Source organism: Typopeltis vanoorti, chromosome 15 (genome assembly GCF_054136105.1).
Source record: "Typopeltis vanoorti isolate ZY-2024b chromosome 15, IOZ_Tvanoo_1.0, whole genome shotgun sequence".
Classification (NCBI taxonomy): Eukaryota; Metazoa; Arthropoda; class Arachnida; order Uropygi; family Thelyphonidae; genus Typopeltis; species Typopeltis vanoorti.
In genome coordinates, this window is record NC_143563.1 from 89,414,022 (window position 1) to 89,437,903 (window position 23,882).

A 23,882-nucleotide genomic window follows, 5' to 3' on the forward strand; every position below is an offset into this window, starting at 1 on the left:
AGGATATTTAATATTTCACCATCAATGTTTATTCTATCATGTCAATTTTTCGAACGATGCGGTCCAGAGTAGATGTGAAAAGATTAGGTGATACGACATCACCCTGACGTACTCCTCTACTTAAGTTAATTTTAATCGGGTGATTGAAAAGGGTGATATTTGTTGTGCTTTCTTTGTAGAGTTGGGTGTATGCTTTTTCTATGCCTTGTTCTATTAAAACTTGGAATACTGTGTTTATGTTGAACAGTGTCAAATGCCTTTTTAAATCTATAAAAAGAAGACAAAGTGGAATCTGGTATTCTCTGCATCTTTCTGTTAGCTGAGTAATAGTTTCAATGTGATCTATTGTTGAAAAGCCTTTTTTGAAACCAGCCTGTTGACCATATAATAATATAACCATATATTATATATATGGTTATATTGTAAAATAACATTAGTTTGTCCTGATGTTATTTTACCTTACTCCCAGTCTTCCTCTTCATTTCTTTTTCTCCACATGGATCTTATTATATGATTATTATTATTATTTTAAAAATATTTTAAAGAGGACATTGTAATTCACTTCATATCAACAATGATTTTTGGTTGGAAAGACCTTATCTAGGACATGGAGAACTTTTATAAAGGCTGTTCAAATTAAAGTGAGTTAAATTGCTCATGCAAAAGTAACAAGGGGAGAATCATTGATATCACGTTGGACCATATCATTGATATTATTTATGTGAATCTATTATTTCATTGTGATAGGCTGTTGAACCTGATGCAGTAGAGAGAAGGTATTTTAATAGGCCTGTTGGTCTTTTAACTTGACATTTCCACCCGTTTTACATATATAATTATCTGCTGTCTTTTTTTTTTTTTTTCATTCAGATTTAATCCCATGCCATATTATTTTACTGGTTTTTATAATTCTCATACCCCTCTTCTTCTGTTTTTATTCAACCATACACCATTTCTGTCATCATCTATTGCCCAACTTGTCCATCTCCACCACCTCACTTTCTAAACCAGAATAAAGAATCAGTAGTTAATCACAATATACCAATATGATAAATCAACACTTGTTTTTAATTTTTATGCTGAGGTTTTATCTTACTCATTGTAAAAAGAGGAACTTTTTTTATTATAACCTTTTATTTTATTTTATTTATTTTTTTATGTGGTTTCCACCCACAAAAGTTTATTAGTAAACCTATAGTACATTTTTATCATGCGCGGCTAAGGATCTATTCCCCCCCCCCCACACACACACAGAGAGACCCATTTTTTATCGATTTCATATATATATGTTAATTTTGTATGTGATTTTTTAAAAAATTATTTTATTTATTATAACATAGTCCAGAAACTCTGCTCTGGAGACCAAACATAGAATTTTGTATCAAGCCACTTTAGTCCTCCAATAAGTGGGACAATGGTCTCATGCCAGACAATGAAATTCATCTCCCACATAAAGACAATCACAAACATACATGCCTGCAGTGGGATTCGAAACTGCTATCTGTTGGTTGGAGAGTAGGTTTACCAACCAGGCTGACCATTTGATTATTTTTATTATTTATTTATATTATTTTTATAAATAATATAAATAAATAAATAATATGATACTCAAAAAACATATCTCTGGTATGCTTTTTTGAGTAACAGTCACATTGCAGAGATCTGTATATAATGACAAATTCAATATGGAATGATAGAATAAGCAAGGCTTTTATGGTAGGGAGCCAGTTGAATAAATTACATGGAATAAGAGAGAAATTAGTGTATAATTCCCCAAACTATTTCAACCAATTTTAATGAAGTTAGTCAGACTTTAGATTGTATATGTGGCTTATGAGGAAAGTTAAGATAGTAAACACATGGAATTCATGGCTAACATTAAAAAATTATACTGTTAGAAAGTATTCTTACCAAATGAGAAGAAGCAGAATGAGTTTGGTGTAAGGAGCAGAAAATGACAGCACTCTCTGTCATCTCTTCAATGGATGCCATTGATAACACAGTCCAACACAATTTTTGCTGACTTTTATATGAGACTTGTTTTTTTACTAATTTGGGTGCGCTGATTTCAAATATCAAACCCATTTTTCTCTATCACGTCAGGTTTTTTCTCTATGGCATTTTCTTTTTGCTAATTTGTAAGTTTTTGATAGTTTTAAGGAGGCAGTACTACTTAGAGGATCAAAAAAATCGATTTTTTAATATTATTTTCTGAAAGTATGTACTTTTAAAAACCTGTTCCTAACTTTTTATCAAGAAAATCGAAAAATTCGCGAAGATATAGCCTATTATTCAAAGCGGTGCACAAATCAGAATCGGAGCACTCGCCGCTCTCGCTTGTTAGTAAACGAATAAATGCATAAGAACCTGCAACGGCGCGTACTGGCGCTTTGAATGCGAGAGAGGCTGATAATTAGATACATAACTACTTAACAATATTCATTAAAAATTACAAGAATATTTATAAAAAAATAACAATTTTTACTTACACATGAGTTTCAGGGAATAAATTTTTTTTTGTAGCAATTTCTGCTGTGTGTTCTGTTTTGGCAATCCCTTTGAATACTCCAACAGTCGTCTGCCATCCCATCTTCCTTGGTACCGATCTTCCATAGTTTTTAAGTCTTGATGAAATCTTTCGCTTTTCATCGCTTACAGCACCTAAATTCTCGGGAAATCTATCAAGATGACTGTATAGGAAATGAAGCTTTATGCTCATGTTGCAGCCTAGGCGCTGGAAATTTTCAAGCATTGTTTCCACTAGATCTTTGAAATTGCACGCTTTTTTGTTTTCAAGAAAATTATTCGCAACCATTGTAAATGAAGTCCAGGCCTCTTTCTCAATTTCGTTCATAGAGTTGATGAAATTTGGGTCTCTCATTAAAGTTCTAATTTGCGGTCCATCAAATACACCTGTTTTAATTTTTTCATAACTAAGTCGTGGAAATTTTTCACATATGTATTGGAAACAGTCACCTTGTAAATCTAAAGCTTTAACATACTGCTTCATAAGACCTAGTTTGATGTGTAGAGGTGGAAAAATGATTTTTTCTCTGTTGATTAAAGGTTGATTTATAACATTCTGTTCTCCAACATTTAAGGATATTCTAAGAGGCCAATGTTTCTGACTCCAGTGTTGGTTTCTAGCTCGCCAGAAGCATAGAAAACACGGAAACTTTGTAAATCCTCTTTGAAAGCCAAGTAAAAAGTTCACCATTTTATGATCCACACAGATGATCAAGTTATGGTCTGTATATTTTAATAACTTCAGAACCTTTTTAATGTCCTCATATGTTTCCTTTAAGTGGGCTGAATAGCCAATAGGAATTGAGCCATATACATTCCCATTGTGTGGTAAGACACACTTGAGACTTCTACTTGAAGTGTCGATAAATAAACGCCACTCATTTGGGTGATATTGTACAACACTCCTTTCAGTTAGTAAACCTGACACATTGACACACTACGATAAAAAGTTATGTTCGTATCTTGCTCCAGTAAGTTTTTTTCATTTAATCTTGAAGCTAACAGTTCCGATGATTCCTTTGATAGGCCCAAATCTCTTACTAAGTCATTCAATTCCGCTTGAGTAAAACGTTGCGGTCCAGAACTAGAAATTAAATTTTCATCGTCTAACTCACCATCCGGGTCTTGCTCCTCAAGAACATCTGGCATATCCTGATCATGCTCGTTCTCAAGTAAAGGAAATCCTTTATCAATTGGCATGGCTATTTCATTGGAATGAGCAACTGGCCGAATTGCTGAGTCGAGATTTGGATACACAATTTTTTTCTTATTCTTCTTATTATAACCAGAAGTCTGAATTAAACAAAAATAGCAATCCTCTACGTGATTTTTCGGTTCACGCAAAATCATTGTAATGCCAAAAGCTAATTTTTGGTGTTTTCCCTTGCTCCACTGTCGTAAATTTTCTACACATGACTTACACACTTTATTTGGAGCCCATGACTTGTCCTGATCTGCAATTTTTACGTCAAAGTATGCAAAGTACACTTTCCTAATGAAATCAGTGATATTTGTCCTTTGACTGGGAACAGTAAAGCTGCCACAAATGTAGCAGAAGGAATCTACACTATTGACACAATTTCGAGTAGTAGACATGATGTATTTTCTTCACTGCTGACTAACATGCAATTAACATGACAAAAAAACCCAGAGACTTTATTAAAACGTTATAAGCGCTCAACTTTCATGATCGATTAACGATTGACTGATTTTGATCATTCTTTGTCTGCTATGACGCATATAGCATTCATTTGTTTTAGGCAGTTGTCATCGCCTACTTTTCATCATCTAAATGTATTAGGTCGGTTATCGGCCTCTCTCGCATTCAAAGCGCCAGTACATGCCTTTGCAGGTTCTTACGCATTTATTCATTTACTAACAAGTGAGAGTGGTGAACGCTCCGATTCTGATCTGCGCACTGCTTTGAATAATAGGCTATATCTTCAGGAATTTTCCGAATTTCTTGATAAAAAGTTAGGAACAGATTTTTAAAAGTGCACACGTTCGGAAAGTAATATTAAAAAAATAGATTTTTTTGATCCTCTAAATAGTACTGCCTCCTTAAACCTATCAAAAACTTACAAATTAGCAAAAAGAAAATGCCATAGAGGGAAAACCTGATGTGATAGAGAAAAATGAGTTTGATATTTGAAATCAGCGCACCCAAATTAGTAAAAAAAACAAGCGTCAGATCATAATCAGCAGAAAAAAAATTTTTTTTTTTTTGTTGCCCAGTGTAATTAGTGATATTCTTGGGCCAGCTATCTCTGATTGGCCACTTCTGGAGATTGAACCCCCACTCCACTCTTTAAAAAGTTAGAAAGTTAGATAGAAGAGCCCACGTTTTGACTACTCCATATAGGGGAATAAAAGGCATTGCTTTTTTTTTTTTTTTTTTTTTTCTCATCGTCAAATTCCTGATATATACCCTCAAGGGGTGTACAGGATATTATACATCACGACTAACTTCCTATCTACAATTTTCCTCCCATCAATCTGTTGTATGTCAAGACTCCAACGTCGTCATCAGATCTTATATTTCTATTTTCTAAGGCACTTTTTACTGTATCAATCTACCTATATCTTCCTCTGAGTCATTTTCTTACAGAGAAAAGGCAGAGAACACTTGTTTTGCTAATCTATCCTCTCCCATTCTGTTTAAGTGACCATGCCACTTGAGATTAGCCCTGCTAACACATTCCTGGATGCTAACAATGTTAAGTTCTTTCCTAATATCTTCTTTTTAAATTTATTTATTTTTTTATTTATTCATATGGAGTTTCCTCCTTTTTCTTCCCCATCCCTATTGGGGTGAGTTGAGCCCCCCCCCCATTGGGGTTTGAGTATTTATGGCTGTAGATCCGTGTGTTCACGGGGTCGGTTTGCCTGCTTGCGGGATGAAAAACCGCAGATAAAATGGTGTAGAAAAAAACCCTGCTGTCCACGCCCAAGACCAACTAACTTGGCTATGGCTCAGGAAGATTCTTAAGCTCCTCACGTCGGCGATGGGAATCGAACCCAGGACACTCCTTCCCCAGGCATATGGTTGCGAAGCACATAGCCACTAGGCTAACTCCGCAGACTTCGTTTTTAATATGATATTGCCATTGATGCCATCTGTTCAAGCCTCTAATCTTTCTCAGGACTCTCATATCTGTGGTCTTTGGTCAAGTGTTTTACTTAGAGCTAGCATTTTTATCAAATGTGTCAGATGGTTCTAAACAAATGCAGAATACTTAATCTGTAGAAGTATAGTACAAGAACCATTAATAATGAAACGATATGTACTGCATATGTTACATGATTCACATCATAATTACAGCACTACTAGCAACTGACTTAAGAGTCTACACGAAGTCTGAGATCTTAGGCGATTGACGTCATTAGTTCTACCCTAGAAGACTGGAAGTTGATAATCTGGAATACGAACAGATATATGTGATAGAAAGCTAGTAATAATAGCAAGCAATAACTGAATTATGTAGAGTTGCTGTAATATCCCCTACACTCATTGAGCAAAATAATGATGACATTTCACATCAAAATATAAAAACCATCACATTGGATTTTGAAAAGAAAGTAGAAAGTAGTGCACATGCACACACATACATATATGTGTGTGGGTTACTGTCTGCTATATATTAAATAATGCAGTGTGATATCTGAAGAGATCCAAACTGCTGAATTCTGATGACTCAAGCACCATATACAACATTCACTTTCACCTAACACTAGGGTTCTATACTCGCTGCTGATGACTGAATGAATATATTTTTATGTACCTGGTTGTATTCATGTGTGTTGTTTAAAAATACATTTGTACTTTTATTGTGTATTTTTTATACCAGAGTGTATGTGTGTGTGTGTGTGTGTGTATATATATATATATTTATAAAATCATAAGAAACGATAAAATATTTTGGAATGAGTTTCAGTATTTATATTAAGTTTTCTGTTATGAGATGAATTTTTCCATAAGTTAACATTTTACTGAATTCTTCAGCATATAAATGGGGGGGGGGTGATATATTTCATGATTGTCCTAGAATTTGTTATTCTTTGCTACTTTCTTGATTATTATTTTATTTTTATTTATTTCAATTTTTTTTTTTTAAATGTTGTAATGCTAACCCTTTTCATCCTTTTAGCAAAAATTATGTCAGATCTGATAGCAATCCGACATTATAAATTATGATATTGTGCATTACTTGAGTAAATCAAGACTCCAAAAATTATAACCAGCTGCTGTTTATGTTCTATATTAATAAGAAACTCACTAGCATGGGACTCAATGAAGTGAAGGTTGTAATTTTTGGTATATATAACAAAATATTCTGAAGAAAGAACAGTTTTGCACTGAGTTTGAAGTTGCAACTTTGCTGAGTAATGAGAAACAAACTGCTTAATGGTAAATTGCATCCAAGGAATGTCTGCAGGAAGCATGCATCAGGTACTGATAGTCTGTGTGATGAGGAAATAGTGAATTAAAGGTTGGGAAGGGGTTATAGAAGTTATTAGATAACCTGAATGTTCTCTTTTGAAAATAAAACCATAAAGTTTTAGTAATTTTAGGAGCACCATCTCTTTTATATAATTTTCTCAAACTTGTATAGTTCACCCACCGATTTGAGGTACCTTGACACTTCTGCGCATCTCAGAAAAAGAAGAATCCATTCCGATAATAGGGTAATCAGTCCGTATAGTGGGATGAGTTGCTTATTATTACCGGTCGGAAAATTAACTTCTCTTTTATGATTATTGTAGTTAACTATGTTGCTTGTATAACAGTTGGAAAATTTTACCTATAAAGCACGTGATTTTGTGTGTTGGCGACCACTTCGGACGTCCTTCATTTTTTTCTCCCCTTCAGCATGAATCGACTATTCTTGGAAAGACGCGAAGCAGGGACCTGGAAACGGTGGGCGAACTATAGTCCATTACATTATTATTTGGATTGAATATCTCAGATATCATACTTTCTTTGCCAAAAAAATCTTATTCAAACTACTTTAGTTAGCAAGGTTGTTTGGTGTAAGGAATGGCAAAGCCTTTATTGCAATGTATAGAATCACAACAAAAGGTGCACATGATGAAATGTGTTTTCCAAACTCATGATCTCATTTTAAGAGTGATGTTACCAAACAATTTTCAGAGTAAAATGTAACTGTCATCTGGAGACTCGTTGTGGGAGACCCTTATTAATGTTTATACATGCAAAACCTATCATACATTTCCTTAAACTCATTCACTGTCAGAGCACTCACAACTAATTCTGGCAGTCCATTTCATTCTCCAAGCAAAAAAACTAACCAATTCACCCTTGCTAACCACACTCTTCCACAACTTCAATAAATGACCCCTGGTTCTCTATTTGTCATATATTGAAAAATTTCCTTTGCATCAATTTTATAAAACCTCCTTAATATCTTAAACGTTTCTATCATCTCCCTTCTTTTCTGACTATCAACTAAACTTTGTAACCTACACACCTTCAACATCATCATCATAGGGAGCATTTTACAAACCTGTGACCAGCTTGATCACTCATCTCTGAATCCTTTCTACCACCACCTAATCTCTAAGAAACCCCGGTGACCCTATCATACCTCTCCTTAAACTTATTCACCAATGGGGCACTCAGAACTACCTCTTGCAATCATTCCACTCATTCACCACTCTCCAAGCAAAGAACCTAGTCCAGACACTCTTACTAACCACATTCTTCCAGGGGTGACCTTGTTCCATTGCTGCTATTCATCTATTGAAATATTTCTTTTGTGTTAATCTTATAAAATTCCTTTAGTAACTTATAAGTTTCTACCATGCCCCTATTCTCCATCTGTCAACTAAACTCTGTAACCCACACATCTTCGATCTATCCTCATAGGAAGCATTCCACAGACCTGTCACCAGCTTGGTCTTGTCTCTGAATCCTCTTCATGATTTATGAAATTGGATAACTGAAGTTATCCAATTTCATGTTCTAAGATATCTATCACTATCAAACTCCTGGTCCCCTCCACTGCATGCTGTTTTGGGCAATTTTCTGTTAGTACTGTATAAATTCCATTTCCATCTTGCCATGTGCCCTTTTTCTCTTCCACTCTGTATCCTTATAGTTGAAATCTCCAATGATAATGATTAATTGCTTGGCCTGCATTCATTGTACTAATCTGATGATGCATGACATCTACATCTTCATTTGGATCCCCAGAGCTATAGCAGCAGCAGCAACAGTATATTTTGTTGGTCTCTATCTCACACCAGACACCCTCAAATGAACCATCTCCCTCAGATCTACTTCTTTCTTAAGTTCATTTTTTGTTGGTTCTTCAGCTAACAACAATAATAATAATAATACTGCTCCACCTACCCTGTTTCTTCTGTCTTCAATGAAACATTATATCCTTTGAAAATAATTAACATTTAAGTGGTGAGTGCTTGTTAGTTTTAATGGCCTTGCTAAGTAGAATTGGTTAAAATAAAATAAAATTTTATAAGCCCTTCAAACTGTACTGCACCATTTCTTTGGTTACCCTAGTGTTATGAAAAACTGTATTGCTCACATAGCTAAGTTATTGTATAAAAGTAAAAAATAATATTTTTAATGTTATTCTACTTCATCATCATCATCAAATTCCTGCCATGTACCCTCAAGGGGTGTACAGGAAATGATAGTATTACATGAAAAATTTACATCATTACTAACTTCCTATCTACAATTTTCCTCCAGATCAGTCTGTCACTTGTCAAGACTCCAATATTATCAGATCTTATATTTCTGTCGTCTAAGGCACTTTGTACCGTATCAATCCACCTATATCTTGGCCTTTCTCTGGGTCGTTTTCCTGCCAACTTGGAAGAGAACACTTGTTTTGGCTTATCTTTCCTCGCCCATTCTGTTTAAATGACCATACCACCTGAGATTAGCTCTGCTAATGCATTCCTGGATGCTGGCAATGTCAAGTTCTTTCCTAATATTCTCGTTTTTAATATGATATTGCCATTGATGCCATCTGTTCACGCCTATAATCTTTCTCAGGACTCTCATATCTGCGGTCTCTAGTACTTGGTCAAGTGTTTTACTTCTGACCCAGCTCTCAGATCCATAAATTAAAACTGGTTTGAACACTGTCTTGTATGCAGCTAATTTAGTGTTCCGACCAATTTCTGTCTTATTCCATATGAATTTATTCAATTGACTTCCTACCATACCAGTTTTGTTGATTCTGTTGTCTATTTCCATATTTAATCTACCATCTTCACTAAAAATCGTGCCTAAGTAGCTGAAATGTTTACTTGTTCCACAGGTTCTCCATTCATAACGCAATTGACATTTTCAACGATTCTACCTATTTTCATTGTCTTTGTCTTTTTATAGCTGACCTTCATACCATATCTATTACAACAGTTATTCAATTTAGTCAGAGAATCTTGCAGACTTGTAGCAGATTTATTTAGAAGTATAACATCATCTGCATAAAGCAAAGAGCTGACATTATAACATCTCCAATTTTGATATCGTTTTTAATACCAATTTCCTTCATAATGTGATCCATATAGATAATGAATAACAGAGGAGATAATGTTCATCCTTGTCTCACAGCAGATTTAACATTAAACCATATTGCTGTACTTCCTTCAATTCTAACTGCTGACTTACAACTCAAATAAAGACTAAGTATTGCTTGATATAATGCCCCATTAACACCATATAACTGTAGAGTATTGAATAGCTTCTCTCTTGGCCCCCTTGTCATATGCCTTTTCCAGATCGACAAAACTTAAATACACATCTTTGTTATATTCCCATGATTTCTCCACTATTTGTTCTAAAGTGAAGATCTGATCCTGACAGCCTCTATTTGCTGAATCCAGCTTGTTCTTCACCAAGCTTTTCTTCCACAATTCTTCTCAACCGTTTCTCAACTATACTTGCATATATCTTACCAGGAACACTCAATAAGGATATATATCTGTAATTCTCACATTCAGTTTTATTTCCCTTTTTATATATAGGTACTATGACAGTTCTACTCCAATCATTGGGAATTCATCCCGTTCTCCAGGCATTCTGAATTATGCAGTGTAGCTCCTGTAAGACTTTTATACCACCATACTTCAGCATTTCTGGTCAAATATCATCTACTCCTGCTACCTTTCAACATTTCAAGCCTTTGATGGTTTTTTCTACTTGAAATATGGATATGTATATCTGACTGCATGCCTGGTCAGTGTTTTTTATCACTGTGCTGTCATCACTGCTTGTTTCATTTAGCAAATTTTCAAATTAACTACTCCATACTTCAGGGATATCTTTTTCTCCCGTTTTCATTTCACCTTTATCATCTCTAACTCCTTTTACAGCACTCTTTCCTCCGTTTCTAAGCTTCTTCAACAACCTCCAGAATATTTTGCTGCCTTCTTGATATTTATTTTCTATGTTCTTGCCAAAGTCCTCCCATGACTTGTTTAGCTAGTTTTACACACTGTTTAGCTTTCTTACATTTGTCTCTGTATTCTCTAAGAGCACAAGCTGACTTATTTGCCAGGAACTTTTGATAAGCTTTCTTCTTTTCCTTCACTGCCTCTTTAACTTCCTTTGCCCACCATGGAGTTCTAATTTTTCTATCCTTGCAGACAACTTCGCCACATGCCTCTCTGGCACACTCAATGTTTTCTTCAGAGTTTGCCACTGAATCTCCAAGGTTTGATTCCTGTTCTCAAACTCTTTCATTTTTTCTTCAATAATCTTTGTGTATTTTAGTCTACAGTTCACATCTGAGAGCTGCTCAACTTTTATTCGCTTTAAAACTTTCTTACATGTTATTCTTTTCAATATGAAATTCAATTTTATCCTACTCAAGACTAAATAGTGATCACTTCCAATTTCAAATCCTCTGTACACTCTGGTGTCCTGCACCAGGGAGAAAACATCGCTCTCAACAATAACATAGTCAATGAGACTTTTCTGATTTCTTGCCTCTTCTCTTCTTGTGAAGTTGTGCACATTTTTATGTTGGAACATGGTGTTAGTAATAACCAGTCCATGTCCTGAGCAGAAATCCAACAGTTATTTGCCATTATTATTAGCTTTGCTCTTTTCTCCAAATTTTCCCAAAACATTTTTGTATGTCTGACAATCACTTCCTACTCTGCTATTTAGATCCCCAACAAGGACCAACTTTTCCATTTTCATTGTGTCAGTAGCTTTCTCTAGAGCCTCAAAAAATTCCTCCACTTCTACCTTAGTAGAGCCTTCTGTGGGACCATAGGCACAAATAAGTCTCCTTGTCCAGTTCCCCATTCTGATATTTGACACTGCCTGCCATTCAAGAAGATGAGCCTCGTATTTTGTGTTGAATACTATGGCTACCCCTTCTTTTCCTTGATTGTCATTGCCTGAATATAACATTTTGTATTTAATGCTCAGAAAGATCTCACCAGTTTTTGTCTTTTTTGTTTCAGTCACTCCTATTATGTCGATCTGGTACTTATCTGATTCCTCCGCTAGCTCCATTTCTTTGCTATTCAGGCTTCATATGTTGATAATACTGATCTTTAACTCTGGTGATGATGAGTTGGGTTGTGTTTTCAGATTTGTTCCAGTAGCTGACTTTTCGCTGTTCACCCTGGTTCCCTGGCGAAAACAACGTTGGCCTTGTTTAACCGGGCAACGCCCCAGCCAGCATGAAATTTTGTCATGTTGTACCATCATTTTGTATTTTGGTTTAACCAATAGGAATACAATTTGGTCGGCTAAATCCCAAATTGCCAACCCATCCTCGTTCGTTCATTATCCAGGTAGATACCCAACAGGGTTCACCACAAAAAGGTGAGGATTGGACATTAGGTCAGAAACCCTGGTTGGTTCTCTGCATTCCTTTAAAGGCTATGTGGAGGTCTCCTCTCAGTTTATACAGCTTTGACCCTTAAGCACCCCATTATTCTACTTTTATGTTAATATTGGTGACGTAAAAACTTTGAACATGTAATTTGCTTACTTTGTATCACTTAAGGCAGTCTAGGCTGAAGGGATAAAAATGACAGAATGAGACTAATATTGCATCATGGTTATCTATCAGGAATATCTCTTATAAAAATTTCTAATTTTTATTTGGTCTCCCTGCCTAATTTTTTGGGGGTTTAGTGTTAGCTGCTTTTAATTTTTTGCAAATATATAAAAATTAGCATTCTCCTGTGCTGATAAATAAAAAGCATTCTTCTATGCATTCATTCTAGGGATTGCAAAGCAGAGTAAAAAAATGGGGGAAAAGAGCACTCAGAACACCTACCTTTTTATTAAAATGGTGGTCATCATCTTGAAAAAATTACTTTGCCTGAAAACTCTAATCAGAAATCATAAAGTACACATCTTGAATGTGATAATGCAGTCAAAAATGAAAAATTGTATAAGCTGGAAATAAGCTGGTTATTTTTAAATCCTCTGAAATCATGAAAATTCTGTTGATTTGCTGAATTAAATAGCTGCCATAATTTAATAGGACATCAGTAAAAATATTTAAAAAACCCATCTGAAGGACATGGTAACTAATTGCTTTCATCAAAATTAAAAGTTATATAGCTTCAATCTCCTAATTGATTTCACTTGCAATGCATTTTATTTAAAAAGTTTTACAAAAATGCAAAATACTTTAGCTTATTTTAGTATCTTGTAATTTTTCAGAAAGCTGTTATTTAAAGGTGTTACATTGTCTTTCTAATATTTGGCTTATAAGATGTTTTCTATGATCAACTTAGCATAAAGTTTTGTGGGTTTTTTAATATGATTCTACTTAGATGTTGCAAAATTAAAAAAAGAAAAAGAAAAGTAAAAAATAATTGTGTTATTCCCGTTGTTCCAATTGAATAAACCTTTTGTTATTTTGACCAAATTCCATGTTTAAAAAGATAATTGTTCTCTTTATTATTATTATTGATACTTAATAATAAAAATGATTATTATTATTTGATTATTTAATTTCTCTCTCTCTCAAGGGACCTGGTAGTGAAAAAGCAAATTCTCAGGCAATGCAGTTTCAGCTGGATAATACTGTTGTCTCACTGCTTACTTCATGCAAGAAAAATGAAGTAAATGCTGTTTCCAAAACATCTTCAATTTCAAAAGGAAATACAGAACTAACATCAATTAAAACTATTCCTGGACATGAAAATCTTACAAATGAGCCAAATGGTACTAGTGAAGGTTTATCTTCTCAGATTGATAATGACATAGAAGCAGAACTGAAAGGTATCTCATCCAACATTAGAAATCCATTGAGGGAAAAAGTCAGATCGAGTACAAGAATTAAAAGGCTGGAAGAGAAAAAAGATCTTAACCTACAGTGTAAAGGAGAGCATTCTTCTGTCAGCGGTAAGTTTCCACTTTGAAACATCATGAGTACAGTAGACATTATTCCTTATTCAAACCTCTTCCGATACATGGTACTAATGTACTATAGCTTGACCAAGTTTCACTTCCATATAGTACTGAATTAACTAGTGTGTCATTAAGGCATAATCTGTTTGTATTTATAAGTTTGTTAACTGTCCATTGTGTTTTGGAGTGCTATCTTTCATCTTTATTAAAGATATTGTATTTAACTGATCAACTTCTTCTATGAATGTATCCTCAAATAGGATTTTTGCAGTTTCTGCTACAACACCTTCTTGGTCAGAAGCACAGATATTTGCTGTTGTTTTTGATTTTTGGATACTTACGGTTAAGCCATGTTTTTTAAGAGTATAAGCTAATTTTGTGATGATTTCCTGAAGATCTGATTTGTTTTCCGCTAGAAGATAATATCAATATCATTAGCAAACTTTAGGTGGTTTATTCTTCTTCCTACTACTATCACTCCAATATCACAGTTCTTCAGGGCTTCATTTACGACATATTCAGTTCAAATTTGCATGCCTGTCTCCATGCTCCATTGGAAAGAGAGCGCTATAATTCCCCTTGATTTCAACCATCATTTCAGAAGTTGAGTACAGCAATTAAGTGTGTCATATTATTTTGCTGTCTGTTCCATAATGTTGCAAAATTTTCCAAAAGGCATCAAGTCAAATAGAATCAAATGCTTTCTTTAGGTCAATAGTATCATGGCACATTACTTTATTATGTTCTATATGTGTCAGTAAGGATATAGAGCATAAATATCGTGTCTGGACAATTTATCGCAAAAAAATTTCAAATCCTATTTTATGTCATTCCCATATATGAAAAAAAAATATTCATGTATTATTTCGATTATATTTAGCGTTGTGAAATTTTTTTAATCTGTATAAAATTATTAATATTTCTTACTACAGGCTCTGTAGATGGAATATTAATTATTACAAAACTAGGATTGAATGATTAGGGAGAAAGAGTACCATATTTAAGAATATTCTTAAATATTTAAGGGATAATAGTTACACCCAACTAATATTTATAGTTAACTATTTACATATTCCTATTAACTATTCTATTAATAGCTAGAATAGTTATTAGAGAGAACAAAATATATAAGAATAATTAGGGAGAAAGGGCAGAATATTTAAGAATATTTATTTTTCTAACCGTTCGCTATTTTTCTGTTCTGCACTTTCAGACAGCCACCGAGGTGTGATGTATTTTTTTATCTGAACCAATTCAGAAGGAGACGTGTTTCAGTTATTGAATACATGTCTCTTTTGAAAATGACCCCACTTTTCCTGCACAGTAAAGACATCTTGCATGCTGCTATCATTTGCAGAGCTAGTTTAAGATCATAGCTGCAATTTTGAGTAATTATATTAAAGAAAATGATAATAAAATTACGTAAATGCTATCATAATCATGTAAATCAGCATAAGTAAATTTTCATCTGCGGCTTCAATATTAGTGTTTTATGACACTAAGAAATTTTATATTTAATCTTTTTTTTTACTGAAAAACAAAATACAGTCATCCCTCGACTTACGTCCGGGTTCCGTTCCATCCGGCAGGACGTAAGTCTATGCATTAAATCAACAGAGTTATAGGGGTTAGGGACTTAACCGTAATAAGTATACTGTCATTTATTTTATAAACCTTACTATAAAACTGTACTGTGCTTTGCTTATTCCTCTTATTCTTTTCATCATAAATTTGTTCATAATAAGCAAACTCGTCATGTACTTTCGTTTCTACTAATAAATAGCATTCAACATTGGGGTTAATGTCTTCAACCATTTTGAGAACATCACTAACTGCAGAGAACATTTCTGCAAGACCCTTCACTGTGAATTGTTTAACTACTTCTCCTTGTTTCTCTTTTCCCTCTTACTTTTCTCGTTTTACCTCTTCTGCAACAGTTCCTACAGTTCGACCAATTCTTCTTTGGTCAACTCTTCAGGGGAACTTTCTATGAGTTGAATTATGTCTTCATCATTCACTTTGAGATTCAGATTGTTTGCTAGGCCCACTATTACAAACTTCCAAAATCACGCACAAACCTTTTTAATGTCTTTTTCCATATGCCATCATACATTCACAGGTCACTTCGTCCCAAGCCACAGTAATATTTTTAATAGCATGATAAATATTGAATGTTTTACAAAATTGCATGAGAGTCTGCTCATTTCCTTCAGTGGCAGAAATGGCTTGTGAAGAACTCCCTGATCTATCGGTTTGATCAATGAATTAGTGTTTGGAGGGGGAAACATGACCTTGAACTTGGTGAAGATCACTGCTATAAGACTTACAATTTCTGGATAACTTTCTTTTACCCAGAATTAATGAAATTTTAAATTCTATATTTTCTTTCACACAATAGCTTTTTCTTTCACTCGCATAACAGTTGATTAAGGCATCCTCAAACAATTTTTGAGTCATCCACGACTTCTTTTTGCTCCAATAATGAACTGGGAGTAGGCTTCCTAATGTTATTGAAGATTTGTGGATTCTCACTGTGCCATATCACAAATGGTTTCAATTTATATCCAGCTACATTACCCCCCTAACAGAATCGTAATACGGGCATTAACAGCTTTGAAACTAGGTATAGATTTCAGCTTTTTGTGAATGAATGTCCGCTCGGGCATTTTTTTTTTTTTTACGAAACAAAGACGTCTCATCCATATTAAATATTTGCTGTGGCAAATAATTTTATCCAATTTTTTCACAGACTCCTTGGCAGCCTTCTTAGCACTTACAGATTCTTATACATTTTCACATTATGCAGCGCAAAACTCTTCTTGAATCTCATGAACCAACTGGAAGAAGCGTTGAATTCGTAGTCATAATCTGGTTCTGCTTTCTCCTTCAACTTGGAAGAGACTTGGTGCCTTAGCAGTTATAGTCACAGTGCTAAGGAGTATGCACTTTTGGTTCAGGTCCTCTATATATAGCCGAAAATGTTATTTATTCCCTTATAGGATCATGGATGTAAGTTGAGGGATGACCGTATATAGATAGATGCTTCCAAAGTGAAATACATAATTAATTACTTCTCTTGTGAACCATACAAAAGTAAACTATAATCAGAAATATTATGTCATTAACACCCGACTCAACCGGCTAACAATCTCACTATGCAGACAATATAGTATTAATAGAGTTATCTTTAGTCAAGGTTCAACAACACTTTGACAAACTATGCCAAGCCGTAAAAATATTCGGATTGACAGTTAACTGAAAATAATACTAAAATACTCACAAATACAGTACAAGGTTCCATCATTATAGAAGACTTCCAATACTTAGGATCAAATATAAATAATACTGTAAATGACATAATATTAAGAAAATATAAAGCTCTTAATCAACATAAGAATCTAAGAAATATATAGAAATCGCCTCTCATTACCTTGGAAATAAAAATTAAGCTTTATATAGTAACCTCTCAGGCTATCTTCTTATATGGTTTAGAAATGGAATTTTTCCACCCACAAAGCAATAAAAACCATTAATAGCTTTAATACAACCTGCTTAAGACTGTTACTGGGTTACTCTTGGAAGGATCATTCCTAATTCCTCTCTTTTAGAAGAGGCAAACCAAAAACACTTGGTTTGAAACCCAGTGCAGATGTCAACTTGATTGGCTTGGACATCAACTGAGACATCCTCCTTCTCCATAATTTGACATCTTAGTTTTATACATCCCGTCAAATGGACAAAGAAAGAGAGGAAAACTAATTAAACAATTCTGGCTGTACATTAACCACCTTATCAGCACAGATTCTCTCTCTCTCTCCACGAGAAATAACTCAACTGGCTCAAAACAGAGATGCCTAGAAAACTACATATAATAATTAATTATTTCTTATTCCTGTTTATTTACTTCATTTCCCTATTTACAAACTGTAAATAAACCATGATGATGAACTACCAACTAGGTAGCATACCCTCTCCCAATGAGCTTTGGAGTCAAAACTTGCAATAGGCATAGATGTTTGTAATTGTTATTAGGTGAGAGATAATTTTCTTCATCTGAAAATACTAGAATTGGAGGAAAAGGTAAAGACATATTGCAGCCATATATGGTAATTTAGCTTATGCTGATTTACATCATTATGATAGCATTTATGTAATTTTATTATCATTTTATTTAATATAATTACTCAAAAGTACACCTATGATCTTAAACAAGCTCTGTAAATAACAGCCTACAGCATATCTTTAATATGTAGGAAAAGTGGAGTCATTTTCAAAATACACATGTATTCAATAACTGAAACACATCTTCTGAATTAGTTCAGATAAAATGTGTAATTATTTGCGAACCGTAAACGGTTCCCAAATAAATACTCTTAAATATGCTGCCCTTTCTCTCTAAACCACCCAGTTTCAGTTTTGTAAATATTAATATTCCATCTGCAGAACCTGTAGTTATCTAAGTAAGAAAGAATATTTACTTTTTGAGATGAAACAGAAATTAGGAAACTCATCGATCAATAAAATATTGCTTTCACTGTATAAGAATAAAATTATTATGCAAATCTAATTAAAATCTAAATAAATAATACATAAATACATAAAAAAACTATGTTTGGGGAAATTTATCTTGCACTGCATTTACTTTTTATATATTGGTATCAGTGCAATATTGTCTAGTGAATAACATTTTCTACAATCAGTAGTTCTCACGATGATTTTTCCTTGCAATGAATTCTCTGTGAACCCATAAATATATGGCCAATTGTATTCCTTTTCTTTCTAAAGTCAGCCTGAAGTCCAAAAAATTAAATTCCTTTTCTTCTTCATTACATGAGGGTAAGATGTCCAAAAAACATTTTGCTTGGGTGGCTGATGAGGCTAATTGTCCTAAAATTATTGCACTTTTTGGTGTTTCCTTTTTTTTTTTTTTGGAATGGGAATAAGAATAACTGTGCACCAGTCTTTTGGCCAAATCTCAGTGTTCCCCTGCTGGCAAATTTTATGGAGTGCACTATCCCCTCCTTTAAGTAGTTCTGTTGGAATATTGTCATTTCCTGCTGTTTTTCCAGACTTTTATCTTAAGATTTCTACTTCTCTAAGCATAGGATAATCACAGATCTCTATCATTGGGGACAATTCCCTCTAAATTTTGTTGGTCCAAGTTATCATCACACTTGAATAATCATACCATCTTTTCTCTAATTTTTCATGAATAGAATATTTCTTAAATGCTCATTTGGTATGGTTATTTTTATGAATATTATCCTTAATTCTGTTGCATTCTTCTCATAACCATTTATTTTTAGATAATTACACTGTTTATTATTGTTCCCAATGTGTTGAATTGGTCATAATATTCTCTGCTTATCACAAAGCTGTATTGTTTCATAAGTAATCCAAAGTTGATTAATACTGCATTTTCTTCCTAGGATATTTTCAACTGCTTCAATGACTGATCTTGGACTGTTGGTAGGAGGTATCATAATCATGAGAGTCGGTGGGGATTTCAGAAATTGCAGAATAAGATTTGTTTTAAATAATTCTCTCGGGGTGCTTAAGGGTCAAAGCTGTATAACTGAAAGGAGACCTCCACATCGCCTTTAAAGGAATGCAGAGAACCGACCAGGGCTTCTGACCTAATGTCCAATCCTCCCATTCTCGTGGTGCACCCTGTTGGGTATCTATCTGGATACTGAACTAATGAGTATGTGCTGGCAATTTGGGATTTAGCCAACCAAATTGTAATTCTTATTGGCTTAAACCAAATTATAAAATGATGGTACAACATGACAAAATTTCATGCTGGCTGGGGCGTCGCTTGGTTACACAAGGCCCCTGTTGTTTTCACCAGGGAATCAGGGTGAACAGCGAAAAGTCAGCTGCTGGAGCAGATTTGAAAAAACACCTCAACTCAACATCACCAGAGTTAAAGATTGGTACTATCAACATAAGAAGTCTGAATGGCAAAGAAATGGAAGTAGCTGAGGAATTAGATTAGTACCAGATCTACATAATAATATGAGTGACTGAAACAAAAAAGACCAAAACTGGCGAGATCTTTCTGAGCAATAAATACAAAATGTTATATTCAGGCAATGACAATCAAGAAAAAGAAGGAGTAGCCATAGTATTCAACACTAAATACGAAGCTAATCTTCTTGAATGGCAGTCAGTCTCAAGTAGAGTGATGTGGGCAAATATCAGAATGGGGAACTGGACAATGAGACTTATTTGTGCCTATGGTCCCACAGAGGGTTCTACTAAGGTAGAAGTGGAGGAATTGTTTAATGCTTTAGAGAAAGAATCTGACACAATGAAAAAGGAAAAGTTGGTTCTTGTTGGGGATCTAAATAGCAGAGTAGGAAATGATTGTCAGACATACAAAAATATATTGGGAAAATTTGGAAAAAGAGAAAAGCTAATAATAATGGCAAATATTTGTTAGATTTCTGCTCAGGACATGGACTGGTTATTACTAACACCATGTTCCAACATAAAAATGTGCACAAATTCACATGGAGAGAACAGTCAAGAAATCAGAAAAGTCTCATTGACTATGTTATTGTCGATGGTGATGTTTTCTCCCTTGTGCAGGACACCAGAGTGTACAGAGGATTTGAAATTGGAAGTGATCACTATTTAGTCTTGAGCAGGATAAAATTAAATTTCATATATATATATATATAGAGAGAGAGAGAGAGACTGTTGACCTGACATCAGTTGCCTAAGTATTCCATAATTCATAGTCCTCTCCTTTTGGACTTATATTGCTATGCATGATGGGAGTGGTCACTATCCAGACCAGTTTTGATCTTTATTGAGACGATAAAGTGAAGGAGTGTTAGGCCAAGAGTAGTGTAGAGTCCAAGATACCCTCAAAGTATTAGGAGGAAGAAAAGACTGATGAATAAGGCCTCAGCTCTTTATCATCATGTAAACTAGGGCTGTCTTTTTCTCTTTTCACCACTCTCATGGAGCTGAGCAACCAAAAGACCAATTGGAACTAAAATATAGGCACATGTGGTTAGCCTTTGCGCGTTCGCTTTTACTGCCAGGAATAGCTCTCTGATCATCTCTACACTGTACCGTAAGACCACAGGCTATGGGGATGGAATAGTATAAAAAACTTACCATAATAAGAAGAGCAAGAAATTATCTCCTTGGTTAATATTGTATAAATTGAGTTGTTTACAACACCTTGACAAAAGTCTAGTATCTTCTTGATGCATCTTTCTTAATATAGAAATAATTGACTTGAACAATAGCGTATCCATAATAAAATGTTGAAAAATATTTGTATGTCATATTGCAGGTGGCAGGTTTTCGAAGCCAATTTTTTTATAAATTAAATGCAATTGAAGTTCTAAATTACCGAAATGAAATTTTGCTTAAGAGTCAAAGCTGTAAAACTGAGAGGAGATCCTCCACATAGCTTTGAAGGAATGCAAAAGATCAACCAGGGCTTCTGATTTAATACCCATTTGTCACTTTCTCATAGTGCACCGTTAGGTTTCAGCAAAGAAATACCGTAAGTAGATATATTACTTACTATTATAATAACGGAATTAATTCATGTGAGATATTCTTTATTAGTAGAATTTTTGCCTTTAAGTACAAAGGCTAATTAAACAATAACTTATATATTCACAAAGCACCCCTAAGCAGCTAAGGTTAAATTTCTTAAATTTATTTAAAAAAAAAAAAAAAAAAATCTTTTAAATAAAATTTATATATATATATATATATATATATTGTATCTTCTTCTTCTCTTCCGTCTAAGACAGGTTGAGTCTTCTCTTGAGCAGGATCTTCCAGTCTTCTCTATTCCTTGCTGTTCGAAAAAGTTCCTTATATGTTCTGCATCCCGAGATGTTCTTTATTAATTTCAGCCAGGTAATTCTTGGTCTTCCAGGTCTTCTTTTTTCAGTTGGAAAAGTATTGATTAGGACGTAAGGAAGTCTGTCTGCATCCATGCGTACAGTGTGTCCAAACCATCTCAGTTATTGTTTTCTAATTTTTTCTATTATTGTCTTTTTATACAATAGTTCTTCTCTGACTGTGATGTTTGTTTTCTTTTCTATCCAACTTGTTCTATTTATTTTTCTTAAGCATTTCATTTCAAATGCCAGCAGTTTTTCTCCTCTATTTTTTTAACTGTCCACGCTTCTGCCCCATAGATGACTGTTGGTAATTATTGCTTCATATAATTTGATTTTGGCTTGTTTAGATATCTTGTTTGTTTTCCAGATTTTCTGTAATTTTCCCATGGTGGTCCATCCAATCGCTATTCTGTGTTTGATTGTTTTGAGTTCATCTATTGTTTCTGTTAGTTTTGATATATTGTATATAATTACAAAAGTTAGGAAAAATTTGCTGATTTATAGAGTACTATCTCCCACAAGGGGGAAGGACGTAGACCATCGGATCTGTTTAGGTTAGGGGAGTGAAGTAACGTTTCACATGTTTCTTTGTAAAGCCGTTCCACGAGGAACCGACTTTTGTGAATGACTTTTGTCTTGTTCCACTAAACTCTATGTCTAGTGTTGATGGCATACTCTGCAAGTCCAGACTGTTCAGGTTCAAGGTACTGAATATACGGCTTGTATTCTTCTAACCGGATCAGAGCAGATCTTGTTTGTCCAAAATATGATAATCCACAAGAGCAGGGAATCTGGAAGATAGCCGAGATGTGAGAGCTTGTCCTTTGGAGATGTGAGGAATGTAGAGATTTTTCTGACGGGGTTGAAAGGCCACACAAATACGTATAAAATTTATTTATTTTATTTAAAAAAAATTTTTTTTTAAATTAATTGAGGAAAAATTTAACCTTAGCTACTTAGGGGGCGCTTTGTGAATATATCAGTTATTGTTTAATTAGCCATTGTACTTGTACTGATGATGCCTGTGATACTCGGGACAAAATTCTACTAATAAAGACTATTTTACATGAGTTAATTCCATTATTATAATAGTAAGTAATATGTCTAGTCACGGTATTTCCTTACCGAAACTTATATCGAGACTTCATGGAGAGTCTACTTACAAACAATGTGCTAGTTACGGTAAAGTATTAGTTAAGAAGGCGAATTGCATTAACAGAATAATATTCTTAAAGCCCTTATAAGATGGCTCAGGTTATTCCTACCTGCTGTAAACTAAAAGAAGTTTTAGGTCTCAAAGAGCCCATCGGATTTATTTAAAGGCTAGTAGGTCACTGTTAAATTATCAGCTACAAGAAGCAAAGAAATCTCTTGTCCTCTTGAATAAAGAAATAGCAGATATCAAGAACGCTATAGAACCAGTATTAGAGGCTGAAAATTTTAATTGCTAGATTTGAGGTGGTTAACCACCCCAAATCTAGCAATTGTCTGTGATACAGATAGAGTGGTTATTAATGTGTCTGGCTGCCTGCTAACAGACAGCAAACGTTTTGTTTTGTCAAAAAGTCATAATTTGGCTGTTGCTCTGAAGAAGGTACCCATAGTAGATTTTTTTCCATATCATAGAGAGAGAGGTATTTGATCCTTACCCCAAAAAACAGCTTACAGGACAAGATTTGTGCAAAAATTCTTTTTAATGCCAAGCCTCCTCGGCCGAACCTGTCGTATGCTGAACAAAAAGCACTGAAATCGTTGAAGAATAACAAGAACCTAATAATTACGAAAGCTGACAAAGGGAAGGCTGTAGTCATTCAAGACAGAAGAGAATATGAGAGTAAAATGTCAGTGTTACTCCGCGACTATTCAGCAAATAAAAATACTTAATGCTCTTATAGATAATATATCAATATGGGATGAAGATAAAAAGAAAACACTAAAAACCTCCTTCGGGCGGCCTGTCAGATTTACTCACTTCTTCAGCTAGAAGAACTGCTATGTATATATAAAAAATTCTTTGGATTTCAGAAATAAAATTTTCAATCTTCATCTAGACCAGTGGTCGGCAACCTTTTTAGCATTAAAGGCGCCATGACCCT

At 34.3% G+C, this 23,882-nt stretch overlaps 1 protein-coding gene across 1 annotated transcript in view; it reads left to right on the top strand.

Annotated features, from left to right (window-relative positions):
• Positions 1 to 23,882, top strand: part of LOC150098964 (bromodomain adjacent to zinc finger domain protein 2B-like) — a 632,705-nt gene that overhangs the window by 102,263 nt on the left and 506,560 nt on the right. The window contains exon 5 of the mRNA XM_090405782.1: positions 13,525 to 13,900. Coding sequence (XP_090261908.1) covers positions 13,525 to 13,900 — 376 coding nt within the window. The remainder of the gene's footprint in view (positions 1 to 13,524; positions 13,901 to 23,882) is intronic.